The sequence below is a fragment of the Anguilla anguilla genome, chromosome 16 (genome assembly GCF_013347855.1).
Source record: "Anguilla anguilla isolate fAngAng1 chromosome 16, fAngAng1.pri, whole genome shotgun sequence".
Lineage (NCBI taxonomy): Eukaryota > Metazoa > Chordata > Actinopteri > Anguilliformes > Anguillidae > Anguilla > Anguilla anguilla.
The window spans coordinates 26,253,187-26,268,698 of record NC_049216.1 but is presented as its reverse complement, the minus strand read 5'-3'; the positions used below and the strand labels follow the sequence as shown (position 1 = coordinate 26,268,698).

At 43.9% G+C, this 15,512-nt stretch overlaps 1 protein-coding gene across 5 annotated transcripts in view; it reads right to left on the bottom strand.

The window, feature by feature from the left end:
* The window catches only part of LOC118215256 (thrombospondin type-1 domain-containing protein 4-like), a 56,461-nt gene that overhangs the window by 20,350 nt on the left and 20,599 nt on the right, over positions 1 to 15,512 (bottom strand). For 4 of the 5 annotated variants that reach the window (XM_035395848.1, XM_035395849.1, XM_035395851.1 and 1 more), the window contains 4 exons: positions 14,563 to 14,867; positions 13,695 to 14,064; positions 12,510 to 12,612; positions 10,993 to 11,129 (listed from right to left, as the gene is read on the bottom strand). In XM_035395848.1, coding sequence (XP_035251739.1) covers positions 10,993 to 11,129; positions 12,510 to 12,612; positions 13,695 to 14,064; positions 14,563 to 14,867 — 915 coding nt within the window. Of the gene's footprint in view, positions 1 to 732; positions 991 to 10,992; positions 11,130 to 12,509; positions 12,613 to 13,694; positions 14,065 to 14,562; positions 14,868 to 15,512 lie in introns of those variants that run through there. The other variant, XM_035395852.1, reaches the window with a different exon arrangement.

Here is a 15,512-nt window from a genome sequence, read left to right as displayed (position 1 = left end):
GGAATTATTTGCTTATGACACAGATGGGGGAAAAAAAACATTGGATAGATTCCAAATTATAGCTTAAATTTTCACACATAAAATTTATTAAGGAACACCATGCTGTTTCAGGCAAAAAATAAAAATAAAAATAAAAATAATAATAATGAGTATAGATGTTTACACACACAAATGCATTTAAAAGTGTTGACTATGCCAGTACAGTAAAGCTATGGGGGTAGCTTCTACCTGTCCTTGGGGACTGTGCCTTTGAGGAAGCGTTAAGCCAAATATATCGTAATACTAAACACTCTTTCCACAGACAATTCCAGAGAGTGCCAGTACAAAAATCATTCAACACTGAGCCCGAGATTTATCGGAGTGCAATGTGTCAGTTGAAGGGAAAATGGGAATATTCTCAGCAGATCACTTACATTAGTATAATTATTACAGACTTGCAGTACTTGCTTAAGATGGCATATTTTTGCTTAATAAAATATTGCGAATTTAATAGTGAATGTGTTTTTTTTTAAATCATTTCCTCCCATTAAAATAAAATGATTTTAAAATATCATTCCAGCCTTGTCTACACAGGGGACATCCCCGCTGAAAACCAGCACTCAATCTTTGTGAATGAATTCAATATTTTAGCAATGCGCCTGATCTTGTCATTTCTACACCTCCGGTCACACCTTCCCCTCAGGCTGTCACTGAATCCAAGCGATGAGGAGACGGAGAGTAAACCCTGCTTACCTGTGGCCACGCTTTCCCCAGCACGTGCATCTGAAGGCTGGGAAGGACGAGCAGCACAAAAGCGGAGAGCATTCTCTTACACGTCCAAGAGGCAGCGGACCAACATTCAGTCACACATTAAAGCAAGCCTGCCAGTTCCCTCGCCTCTCTCCCTCTCTCCCTCTCTCCCTGCCTCTGTACCAGAGTAAGGCCCCGTGGCACTGCAGCGTCAAGCTCTGAGCAGGGTCCCGTAAGCCGAGCCGGACGACAAGTGGGTGGGGGCGCTCATGCCATTTAGAGGAGAGGGAGAAGGGAGGGAAGAAGAGAGAAAGGGGAGGGAAGGACGAAATGGAGAGGGAGAGGGGAGGGGGCTGGAGAGGAGACACAAGTTAGACAGACATCAGCTACTGTACGGCGTACAGGGCAGGTGTTGGAATACAGCCACTGAATACGTCTGTAGAGAACTGCTCCTGAGACAGAGATAAATTCACTGAGCCAAATAAAGGCAGGTCAAGATAGTATAACAGTAAAAATTACACAGTAAAAACTTCAACAGGCTGAATATGTGTTCTCCAAGGCAAGAATCCCAAAGCTTTCCCACACAAATTAGGCTTTCCCAGATTTATGCAAAATTACTTATTTTTTTCCAAAAGCAAAATAGCATCACTGATTTCCTGAATCAGGTATGCATCGCTAAAACTTTAAGTACAAACACATTGGGCCCCTTACTGGAAAGCCACACTTCAGAAATAGGAAATAAAACAAAACTACAGCCAAAAATAAATAAATAAATCAGGAATCATATGGTTTTCTAATTCTACCTCAATTGCTTTCACAACATTAATTCCTTATCCATATTCTTTAGTATCAGCACACACTGGGGTAAAGAGCAAGGTTTTCAGGATGAAACACAAAGCCTGTGTTCACATAAGGTTTTACAGCCATACTGTATGCATCTGGATATTCTGACTAGGTTTCTTTATAAGACAAAGTACAATCTGCATGTGTGTCCTTGGAATGATTAATAACAATAATTGCATATTTTCCCACCCTTGAAGTAATGTTTGTGAGACCGTGTCAGACACATGTAGCAAGCAGGTCTGTCTCCACAAGATGAGTGAACATATGATCTGGCACAGCCACATGTGGCCCAGATTGCTTTTGCTGAGTCAGCAGTTGACACCCCCAAAGCCATAGACGGCTACATGCTTCTATGACTTTTCAGTGCAAAGCACTGCCTGCCGTGCTCAAAAACAGCAGCCGTTGGCACATACAGGCACACATTACAACCTAGAAGAAAAAAAAAACAACATGTGGACAGAATGACACGTTTTGAAGCGTTTCATATCCACACTCCTGCTTGAGAGTAATGTTTCTTAGAGAGTGTAAATCCTGCATGAGGCCTGCTGACGGATTAAGGATGCAGAGCGTTTCAGCACCTGGCTGGAGCTGGCTCGGCTTTCGTGAGGCTAATGGCAGGAGGTCCTCACAGTGCTGTGATAGTGACTGCCGGTGTGAGGACGATATGGACGATATTTCAGAGAGCAGCCCCGGGGGGGGGGGGGGGGGGGGGGGGGGCTCAGCGTGCTGTAACGGCACTGCACATCTGCACGGAGCACACAGTCTTCACAGCACGTCTGTCCATGTCGTTAGCCACTGACTGCAGTCTTCATAAACCTATACGCTCACCATACGGTATTTCAGTTTGAAATCACGTCACCTTGAGGCAGGGTGTGGCCTGGATCAGGATTTTCCCAGGAATTTTACTTTGTTAAGGTGCATTTGGGGAATTACAGCATTTCACCCTGCAGAGATAGGAAAGATTGTTGCTTTCCAAAATATGTCGCAGCCAGTATGTTATTCATATTGGGGCTGTATTTTAGGTATCATTGCTCAATCTCCCAAACTAACTATGCATATTACCATAGTCATGATTTCAAACAGCAATTCTGTCTCTACTATATAGTTTCTACTCTTCCAGAGAAGCATTAAGAAGTTCTCACCAGTCACACGTCAATCATTTTTACTCTGATGGGATTGTTTTCACTGACTTTTTATGTTATGTCCCCCTGATAACCAGCCTGTGTTTTTAAAAGCTGTGCACTTGAAATGCATTCCTACTTCCAAGAAAGGAAGCCTGAACATTGTGTAGCAGCATTAAAAAAATGGAGACAAAAAAATATCTATATTTTTATGCATCTGGGATACATATTAGCAGTGCGAGGCCAGGGATGCAAGTCCCTCGATTGTATCCATGGAGGTAAGCTTTGACTATGGAAGGCAATGAGGGCTGTTAATGAATAAAACAGGGAGAGCTGTTGAAGATGGTGGGGGTGGGGAGCTGTCACCGTTTTCCCTTGGCCTCTCTGCATCATGAACCCGGTTCAACCCGGATGAGATTGACGTCACGTACCGACAGATCACAGAGAGCTTTCGCCGCAGCAGCGGCAGCATAATGACTGTCACCTTTCAATGGGGACGGGATGATTTTGATGATTGTCGCCCTCGCCAATGACCTGGAACAGCCCGTATTTGCGTGCGAAGCCATTCAGTATCTGGTTAATGCATTGGCATCAGGAGACCAATGCGATGACAAACTGTGATATTAGCATGCTTTTAAATATCATTCAACAATGCAATAAAAAGTTCTCCTGGAGTTCGAAAAAAATAAATAAAACAAAGCGTTCTTGGACTAGGATGAGAGAAACCCCCCCAACGCACCTGGCCCCAATACACAGGCTTGACCGACCGCACGTTTGTGTCATGCACACAAAAACACACACTGAAAGAAACGTATGATAACCATCCTAGAAATAGCAGTGATAAAGACTCCCCCGAAAAACAACAGCAAACAACATAACAATGAACAAAACCTTTAGAATAACTCCTCTGGTTAACAAGCAGCAAGTGAACAAAAGAGTGGCATTGCAGATGCCAATTGCCAAAATAACCCTTCAGTCCCCTTGATAACACCCCTCCCCTCCCAATAAAGCTGTCACCATCCCTTGCACTGAGAGTGAGGGGGCTCTTCTGTCCCATGGCCACCCAGTGAGATACATTACAGAGGTCACCAGGTCACCAGAGAGGGGGGAACCCAGGACAATAGTGAGGACAGTCAGGGGATGGAAGCTGATTAGTGTAATGTACGCAGCCAGCGTGAACGGAAAACAATTTCAACAGAAGAGCACTCTGAGAACCAGTAGTCCATGTTACAATAGCCACTAAACATTCTGTACAAAGCACCCTTAGTTTTAGGCTTTCAAACAGTTAATTATCATTTCTAAGTGAATACCTGTATAACAAATCAACTGGCCATACTGCACAAATACAAGAATAATTTATAATGGTTGGTTTCATGTCATGCCAAGTTACTACTGCATTCCTCCCTACAGTTACTTGATACTGTAGCTACATAGAGTATCACTACAGTTAGCTACTTCCCTTTTTATATACTTTAATACAAAACTACAAACTTTCAAAGTGTGTACGAAATACAGGTAGTCGTATTCATACTTTAATTTACCACATTTGATTTCTTCACAATCTACTGCAATAGAATTACATAAAATAGCTAATTTCACAGTAGTGGAACTGATTCATTCACACGTAACCCCATCTAGGATATTTATTTATGTTAGTAGGAAAGTAGAACCATTATATACAGCAGTTTTCTGTTAATTGTATTATTTGAAATGAAATTCCAACATAAAAAAAAAAAAAAATGTATACGTCTGAAAGAAATACACATCTGGAGCCAAAGTCTGAAGTTAAAAGTGGTAAAAGTGAGATGATCCAAGATACCTTACTCTTATAATGTCTCTGTTTTCCCTTGAATAGAACATAACATTCCAATATGTCTAGAGCTTGAATCACAAGTGATAATTGATATTCAACACATCAGTAATCACAATGACGGTTCATTAAGAATAATGACTTGATTTATCCCCTTTTTCCTTTCAAAAACTGGGATTGGGAATGAATTCACAACCGTAAGCTATGGTATATAAAAAATAAGCGCTTTTATAAATTAAAGCATTGAGAGGTCCAAAAGGAGATGGAGCTGCATCTTTGTAAGGGTTTTAAGGACTCAGCCACGCTGAACAAAACAATGTGTCAACCCCTGCTGACCCCAAAAAAGTGTCCTGAAATGATGGATGAGATTTTATTGGGCTGGACTTTCCAGCTAACAATATAACACAAAAACCAACACTGACACATTTGACCTCCTTGTGGCTAGAGTCTATATTCAAATTTTAAAAAATAATATCACAGCAGAAGCCCACTCCAAAAAAAGTAAATGAAATGAAGCACGCGACAGCAGCTGGAACACAACAAGCACATCAGATTTCCTTGCCTACATTTCACATTGCACTTCACGGCATGAAAGAGTTTTTTTGGAGCATGCCCTGATTCCCGAGGTTAAGGACTCCCCTGCCAAATGACACACACTTTATGGGAGTGTTAAACTCCCTGCCTGGGCTGAGACAGACTGGGTATCGCTGGGGTGACCAGGGCTGGGGTAACTACTGAATACTTGTGCTTCGCTGCAGGGTCTACATTCTTCAGTGGTCCATTTCTCTCTCCAACCCGCCACCATCCATAAAATCAGCCTGCACCTCCATGGTGAAGACTGAAGGAAGGGTCATATTTCATTCCCCACATGCATCTTTTTGTTTGTTCCACAATTTCTTCACAGCTGTCCGGGCTGCCTGTCGAATCGCCCACAACAAGGTCCTGTTGACAAAAGTCCCTTTTATCCCCAGAAAATGGCCAATAACATGCTGGGACCTTGTAGCTGGGGCTGGTGAAAGAGAAAAGCTGTGACCTCAATGTAGATCATGGCAGCCATGTTTAACGAACCCCGGATTTCCATGTGGGGAATGCTTAAAACAGACATATAGTGATGGTCCAGCGGTCCAGAGAGATGCCTGCCCCTCAGGTAGGTGGAGGTCATTTAGTAGGGTTCAGGGAGGGACTGCACCTGCATTTACATGCATTACGGATATGCGCTCTGGGACAGGCACACTGCCAGGAATTTTGGGCTCCATAAAAAGATATGATACTTGGCCTCTTAAAAAATATATTGATGGCATTTACATTATCCAGCCCCTCAAATCCATACATTTTGAGCCCTATCCAACCTGAGGGCCCCCTGAATGATTACCACTTTACACCGCATTGACGGTGTCCCTGGTCTGGGATGCAGTATAGTCAGAGATACAAATGGAAGGTGTGACCGGGTTGGTTTTGGTTTTTCAGTTGTTTCAATGAGACCTTTGGCAATATTTAAATCATTTTCTAATCGGTGCATATGTTACTTTAAGAGAGTGGAAATAAGTGTCTAACCAGGAGACTGATTTCATTCAGATTTAGGCCAACATTCTTCAGTAAAAGTGTGTGTGGTCACAGACCAGCCATTAAATATACTGCCTTTTCTGGTGTGTAGTTACTTATGGTATATAAGACACAGCAATTCACTCCCAAAGGGAGCTCCAAGTCAGCCTGTGATGTATGACCACATTCAAACATTTCATATCACTCATAACTGGGTTTCCTGAAATACATCTCCATCAAAAAATTCACTCATCCATCAAAAACATGGATTTAAGACTGGAGGACTGCATTAACATTGTGAACAAGCTTGTGCAACCACGCAGACATGATGGTGTAAGTTGCTGGGAAGTATTCAGTAAACAGGCATTTCCTTCTAAAGCAAGACATTTCCTTTGAAAAACAAAGTTGGCGGGAACAGCTGTAAATGTGGTTACAGTTCGCGAAATATATCTACAAAAACACAGCAGAACTGAATATTTGTCTTTCTTGCCACATTTAAAGCCATCCCCTGACAGAGAGCATTCATCAAACATATAAAGGAATAGTTCATGTTAGAGCAGTACTATCATCTACACCAGTGCAGCAGGTGTTTGCTGGAATTGTGTTTTTTTATGATGAAAACGGCTATTCTTTTTACATATAGGCAGAACAAACACAAGGAAAGTATTTTGCAATAAGGCTACTGCATATTTTGTCCAGAATACCTGTGGTGGCCATTTTTAAAAAATTTTATTTCAAAATGCCGACCCTATCAATGAATAACGTCATCAAGAGTCCCAGGATGACTGTCTAAAACTGACTCTCTGCTGATAATGAAGAGGTCCTGCACTACACTGGCACCGTGCCCATCACCCTCACTGTGAAACATGGTACCATTATTTTGGAGTTTAGTGTGGTGTGGTGGCCTTCCTGTCTGGATGCCAAGACCCTTAGATTTAATCAGTTATGCTGCAGTGTTTAACCAGTCACGCACTGCTGCCTAACTGCACTGAATCAACTCACTTGTGCCACTGCAGCACAGCTGGAAGACGACACACCTCGAAGAAAAGTGGAAGTAGTAATCTGCTCAGCACTCAGGCATGCAGAAAAGACTGAAAGCCCAGAACAGAGCTTAACTGTTCAAGTTACTCAGGATGCTGAGTCTCTTCCCACACAATGCTTTACAAACTTTGATTCTACAACAGCATCCTACATTTTCTACAATATCTATATTTCCTTTGAAATGTTTAAGTGGATTTATCTTCAGAGCATCAAAAATAATCATGTATGATTATGCACAAATTGCAAAGACATGCTATCCAATTTCTTTGTTGGGGGACAGGTGGTACAACAGGATTTGAGCAAGCTCAATATCTTGCAGTCAACAAGGACTGAAAGAATGAATAATTCAAATAAGAGAAGGATGCATGTTCCTTGGACTGCAACTATTTACCCTATAGTCCATACAATAATACAGCAGAAGATGAATCACAGAAGTGTACTTGCTGTGACATAAGGTGAGGTAATGCAATGTAAATCACACCATATGGATGACCTAAACCAACCTCCCAATCATAATTGGCTAATTACATATACTATATGGCCTAAAGTACCTGGACACCCCTTGGTCTGGGGCTGTTTTTCATGGTTTGGGCTAGGACCCTTATTTACAGTGAAGGCAACTCTTAATGCTACAGCATACAATCACATTTTATATGATTCTGTGCTTCCCCAACAGTTTGGGAAAGGCCCTTTCCTGTGACTGGCCTGCACAGAGCCCTGACCTCAACCACATCCAACACCTTTGGGATCAATTGGAAAGCTAACCTCGAGCCAGGCCTAATCAACCAATCAATGCCCAACCTCACTAATGCTCTTCAGGCTGAATGGAAGAAAATACCTGCAGCAATACTCCAACATAGTTTAAAGCCTTCCCAGATGAGTGGAGGTTGTTACAGCAGCAAAGGTTGGACCAACTCTATATTAATGCCCATAATTTTGGATGAGATGTTGGATGTCAGGTGTCCACATACTCTTGGCCATGTAGTGTAGTCCAAATGTGGTCCTTTAATGTGTAAGCTCTGCAGCCCTGCCTGTTTTTGTGGCAAACGCCTTTACAGACGAAGCCACTAAGCACAATTTTGTGAAGTGTTCATTTCCCTTAAGCTATGCATGCATTTCTACAAGCCTGCAACTTTTTGAGGCTAATTCATTCTTAATGCTAATTCATTCATGAAGAGTGTCAGTCCTCACCCCATAGCTCAGGACCAGATGTCTGAACAGTACAGGAGCAACTCTAAAATTTCCTGAAGACTTACTTTAAACTGATCTTGTGTGAACCCAAACTCCAAAGTGTAACTCCATTCCTGCCACTGCTTCTCAACTCCATGTTAACTGTTACAGCATGTGATGAAAGGCAAAGGTCAGAGGAAATGCAGTTTATTTACAGCCCTGACAGGGAGACGGTGGTGTCCCGTCAGTGGGAAGCATGAGATGAGAAACTGTGCAGTGTTGCAGACGAACAGAGGCAGGATTCTCCCATTCCTGGTGAAAGGGAGGAGCAGAGTTCATCAGGACAGCTATGTGACAGGTCACTTCCTCCCCCTAAAAACATCCAAGCTCACTCCACAGGCAGGACCTGGTGTCAGGGCTGGCAGCTCTACTAAATCTCTTCTTTTATGCCACTTCTTTCTTCTATCTCTCCCTTATTTTGTCTTATTTTTTCCATTTCCATTTAATTTTTCTGACAGAAGGCACCAACAGTGAAAGTGTTTTGTTTAATATACCAAGAATTTACAAATCTGCCTCGTGGGGTACCAATTATTTAATGTCTAAAATCAAAATCCCAGAGGGTTAACTGCAAAATACCTGAATGAAAACAAGAATAATTGAGACTGATACTAAACTCCAATTTGATTGGATACATAAAAAATAATAACTGTGAGGTAAACTGCGGATCATTTGCCGCACAGTTATTGAGAGCAGCTGTGCATGGCCAGTAAACGAACACTGTGGCAGAAAGAGATGACCCGAAGGGCTCTGGAGGGGGCTCTACAGCGTTCCTGGGGCTCACCCCAGCTAAGCACCAACAAACACAGAGGACAGGAACTCAAATTAAAATGTCAAAGAGCCACACTGGGGGGGGGGGAGGGGCCGGCACACAGCCAAGATCACAAGGTGCTGTGGGAAACCCAACTTTCCCATTTTGTATATAGGTTTAAACTTGGCGCACAGTAAATAAAACACAGAGCGTATAAATAAACACACTTAAGTCAGTGTAGCAACATGTACCTCACGTGCGTGAGGTTTGTGATTGTTTCCAGAATCACATCCTTTTACTCAACGCGCCCTGCCCATGCTCAGCATTGGGGCTGGAATCCCTGCTGTCTCAGAGCTCATAAACACAGCTATGAAATCAGGTTAGCAAACAAGGTCTATTTCAGGGAAAAAACAATTACATCATATGAAATAAGCCAGCCCTGTCACAGCTTGCAATGGTACAGTAATAATTTTGCCGCAGATTAGTTTTAATGAATTGCTGGTGATTTGAATACAGAATTAAATGGAAGGGTTGAACCGGAATTAAATGCTAAAACAAGTTTAAAAACCTTTGCTGAACATGTTCTAATTCTGCGTAGGGAAATGCACTGCGGTGCTATGAAGGGAACCAACAACAGTTTTGCTCTTCCTTCAGGAAATGGGTATTCAGGCCAGGGAATGAAGAGCAGATGTTTCTGTAGCCAATTGTCTGCGTGCTTTGGCCTTCTATGATAATTTATGGCAGCATCTCATTGCTACTGTGGGACATGCCCTGACCTGTGCAAATCCCTGGACTGGGAAATAAATCCAATTGGATTCCACACTCTTCATAGCATTCCTCACAGAATTTCCAGCCATGGCAGTGTGGTCTGGGCCTGGGCTGTGATTCAGGGCATGGGGGGGAGGTGGGCTAGGAACATCCCATCAGGGTCCAGAATAAGGATATCAGTGTCTCAGCTGGGGGGCAGGTCCCCCCAGCCATCCCACCCCTCTCGGCTGGAAGCACTATCGCTGGCAGACACAGTGTGCCCTCCACACACTGTACCTCCACCTCTCTCTCCTCTCTTCCTTTTTACTCTGAAGTCTCACAGCAGGAGAGAACTGCGTGGTCACATGCTCTCCCTCCAAAAGCGGGATACACAGAAACCACCCAAGCAATAAATCTGATTCTTCAAATATTAAAATCGGAGAATGTGTGACGTAAATACAAGTGCTTATCTCAATTAAATCTTAATATCACATTCCCTCTGAAATATGAATCTTAATATTCTCATAATAATCCCTTAATATTCCAGGGAAATATACTGACAAGGACCAGAAAACAAATTAAGGGAGGAGATGCAAACTAAGCTATGATTTATTGCCATGACGAAAGTACAAATGCAAAAAAAAAAAAACTGAACACGCAAAAGGGCCCTAGAAAGATCTGTCGAGATTTGAAACTGTGCCGTGAGGCGACAGTGCTACCCTCTGCACCACCATGCCGCCTCAAAACACCCAGAAGAAGGATCCATCATCGATGCAATGATTCCAGATCTCAAATGTTCCTATTAGCCAACCTTCTGTTGCTCACATTTAAAATGGTATTAACCGCTGTGTTATGCTGACCTCTGCTGGTGGCAATTACAGCAGAGGGGCACACAACACCGTGCATCCCTTGCATCATTTAAAATTCCAATGTGATGTGTCCTGGGAGTGATAAGAAGAATTTTACATGCATCGATGTCCAACAGGTATTCCCTGGAACACCATGAAAAGCAAAAAGGAACGTTCTTTTCAAGCCAGCAAGAAAAGCCATTGCACCATTTATGGACTACACGCATTGTGAGACAGTGATTTATGAAGACGATAAAAGAGAGCACCAGTGCTAAATGGGGGAGAAATTATACTTTCCTGGGGAGGAGCGAGGCAAACGGGATGTGGGCCTACCTGACACCTCCCGGCTACGCAGACGGACGTCCCGTTCTGACCGCACGGAGTCCCATCGATGACCTTCTCCGACTGCTGCACGTAGAAACGGAAGCCGACAGCCCGGCAGTTGAGCTGGCACTGCAGGTCACCCTGGACTGTATTGACAAAGGTGCTGTTACCAATTGAAATCTGCAAATTATCTGATGCCTCTTCCATTTCATAGTATCTCATATACACCACAAGTGGGCAGTATTGCGCATTGTCTAATTAAATCCACTCAGGTGAGATGATGCACTGGTAATGAGTACAGATTTGAGGCAGAACACCATTAGGGCATACAAACAAAATAATAAGGACAATGCGGTTGTATGGGGTGTATTCAACCTAACCAATGTGACTTTTTGTCTTTTAGTAACACATTTAATAATGTATGATGTCATTTTTCTCATACACTGTACCTACAATAGCCTATACGATTACTATTTAAGTTCATTTAGTTATGTATTGGGAATACTGTAATGCTTGTTTGAAATTTTTGCTCCAATTTAGGGTAAGGCAGTTATATGGACCCTCTGTTCTAAATACAAGCGGCTTGAGTGGAATTCTCTGAGTATAATCAAGTAGCAAATCTGTCACAAAAAACTAGGCTTCATTTGCTACAGAAACTGTGGTCAGATATTCAGCAATCTCCATCATATATATCTAAAATGTGGGATAATAATGAGGGATAGTGCCCAGAAAAGTCCCTGCGGTAGTTAACACTCACTTAACGTGTTTATTAGTACAACCCCATCACTTTCTCTATGGTGGTGAATAGGAGTGCAGGGGCAAGCGGTCCTTTTCAGAACTAACTCTCTGAGCCCTCACAGCGGGCGTCTCCCTGTGGCCACCACTCTCACTGAGCTGCAGCCCCCCAACCCCCAATATCAATATACTGTCTAAGTTTGAATTTACTCCCTACATTCCTGTTTGTATTTATCACCATACTGTAGTAACAGCCTGCCAAGGATGTCGAGGATAGTCATAACCCTGGGGGCCTGGGAAGATGTGCGTGCGACAAGTGGGCACATAATTTGGCGTGTCCATCATAGTGAAATGAAGTTACAGAGCAGAAGGGTCAGAGTGGAATGGAGATTACCTGTCAGCACAAAAGGATACCCAATTTCCCTACTGTGGTTTTTCCCAAAAGGCTGTCCTGTCCTTGACTAATTCAGACATCCCCATCCCCCCTCCATTTGTGTCCACTTAAACAAAATCTACCAAAAATGACAAACATGTCCAATGTGGCACATTAAATGTGTTGTTTTCTTTGTGGGTGAAATGAGGCACCCATCAAGTGTGTGATATCAAGGAAACCTGTTGCAACAAAAGCTGAAATTAATTTAGAATCAGCTCAATAGACTTTTAAGAATGCGGGAGAACAGGCAAAATCAGGCAACGTCATCATGTCGTTACATCTCACTTCACAGTTCAGCCCCTGAGATGGAAAATGGTCAGTGCTTCAAAGCACGAGGGAAATGTAACTCAATTCTCACCTTCGTTGAAAGGCTCCCAGTTGTACAGCCGACCCATGAAGGGGACACTGTTGTAAGAGGAACACTGTGCCGCTCTGATCTGTGGGCTGGCTGGGGGACAAGACTGCACGCACACGCACACACACACACACACACACACACACACACATATACACGCACACGCACACACACACACACAGACATGCACACACACACACACATATACACGCACACACACACACACACACATATGTATACACACAAAATATAGAATTTTATGAGTGAGCTGGCTGGTGGCTGTTCAATACTTTCACAGTGTTATACACATCTGTTTACTGCTACTTACTCCCATTAGTTTCTACAGGGTCAGCACCCCAAATTCTCTACAACAGCACCTGAATGACTGCTAAATGTACTAAAGTAAAGTAAAACTGTTATGTTTGAACCTGTTCTTAGTTGTGTGTACCAAAAACAAAAAATCTCATCACTAGCTTTAAATATGCCACATTTAAGGTCAAAAAAGTTTGAAGTATGAAAGTTTTATACTAGTTATGCTTTTTCCACATCTTTGGAAAAGCATGAGGGGGTACTTTAAAAAGAGTGTCAGGGATAATTTATAGCCCAGGTCAAATAATGCTTGATAGTGTGTGCGCAGGTAAGTACGAGTGCGAGTGGCTCCTGACAGTGACTGAGTGGGAGAGATGACCCTGGGAAGGGTGACCTCTGTCTCTCAGTAATCTGAAAAGCGCAGGGATAACAGGAAGGCTGCATTCTTCCCCCAGGACAATTCCTGCCTTTACTGCTGCTGCCATGGACAGGGCATCTTCACAGCATCTTAGTATCTCCACATCAGCCTACTGGCCCTCTACACGCCCCTACTGCTGCAAACAGACACCTCTCCTTCCCAAACCACTCCCACACTTTAACAATGAGACACAGTGGGGCGATTACCACCCTGTGTACAGTGCTGTATATTACATTAGCTATGTACACCATGCATATCCAAGTTCAAGGAGCGATTTGACAAGATTGCAATTAGCCTTATAACAAACTGCCTATGTAAAAAAAAAAAAAAAAAAAGTGTTGAGGGGCCAATGTTGAAACAGTAAAAAAAAGGAAAAAAAGTGAACATAAAGGAGAATCAGACTGATTTACAAGCTCGGATGCCTCAAAGGGGCAGGAAAGTATGTGTAGAACAGGGCTTACATTAGTGTTGCACATCATCAACTGCTTTAGGGCCCCTATGCAGGCGGGGCCGAGCTGCGCAGGGGAGGCCCGGCCGCTGGAGCGCGGCTCTTTCTGGGCGGTGTGGACCGGGCCGGGCTGGTGCAGGAAGGGCCTGGCCGGGGCTGTCCGTGACTGGGACTCGTGGTGCGCGTGACGGACGCCGTCGTAGCCGTAGCGACGGCTGCGCTGCCTGGAGACGTGCCACTGGCTCCTGCGCTGGGCCTGGGAGCTCGGCGGAGATGGCTGAGATTCCCCCCTCTCCGGGCCAGGGTCCGTCTGCAGCGGCACGACGTACGGCATCTTCCCGTAGCCGTACATCCCCGGGGCGATGCGCTTCTCCCCCGCACCCCTGGAGACCGACACGCACAGTCTCATTAGTACAGGAAATGCTGCCCGTAAATGCACTTCAGAGTTAGTAATGACCGAGTGGAAAAAAGAAAACATATCCAACTTTCATATTGCTCATTTTTGTGCTGAGCTGTCTATTGCCAAGTTTGGCAAATGGAACAGATTTGGAACTGCTGATTGATAATTTTCTGTATGTACTGACTCAATGTGATCACCCATGTGTCCCTTGTTGTTTCATCCTCTGAAAATGCACTGTTTTACACATAGTTTTTTAAAATCAATGTTTGTATCTATTGTATGATATACCATGTCAGTGTTGTAAATTATTGTCTCACATGAACAATGACACCTTTAATCAACAGTCAAACGCTGCCAATTTACAGTCACTCAAAAATCACAGGCTACAGAACAGACAAGGCAGACTGGAGTTTATTTCTAAGTGACCGAATGCGAGTTTGGCCATTGAGACACATGTTGGCAGGGCTTTGGGGTACAGTACCTGTGTGCAGAGGAAGGAAACCCCTGCGGGTGCGTGCCGTTGGGGTGCTGGCGGTGGAGAGACACGAAGGGGCGCAGGGCGGACACCACACGGCCAGGGAGCTGAGGCGCAGCCGCAGCGCCGACCGGCCGGGACGGCTGGGGAACCGGGGGGGTGCGAGGCGGCAGGCACGAGCGGGACCGTTCCTGCACCCCTCCCCGACAGGAACGGGAGCATGCCGCCCAGGGGCCCCAGGGCCCCCAGGAGCCCAGCACTCTCCCCGCCTCGCCTGCAGGGCCCCGTTGGTGTTCTATACCCACAGGGACCTATGCAGAAACACAGAAGTGAGAGTTAGTGCCACTGTGCAAACGCTATACTACACTATTGGACTCGATTCAGCCAACATTTCGCTTAAATCTTTAATTGCAGTAAATGGCGTGACGTGTGGGCACACTGGGCGTGGCTAATGAATGTTGGTATTTTCGTGACCAGAGGCAAGCAGCGTACAGCTCATAATGCACTGTACACATGGAAAATGGGCTGGATTATACTGGATATATTATCAGTGGATGCAGTACAGCTGGATTATTTCATAGCCAATCAGATGGCCTCTTTTAATTTCCTTTACCTTTTTGTAAATGATTTTTTTCTTTTTATACAAAGCATCTCAGCAAGTTTTGCCAGGCACAGTCAGCACTGAAAAGTGAGAGAGAGCTGGTGCTCTATCTGGAAGCTACACTTGGGACCCCCTACTTCTTTAAAACAAGTCAACATTACATAATACTCTAATTAAACAAAGAACATGCCTTGTTGCACATTCACTAAATTCAAATAAGTTGCATCTGGCTGTAACTGCACCTGAGTGTATTGATTATCTTTACTGTCAACCAACTCTCACCACTCCACTCCAGTGGGTTTGTGAGTATTCACCCTTTGCAAATGAACAAGTAGTAAAAATGCACAGTGGGAAA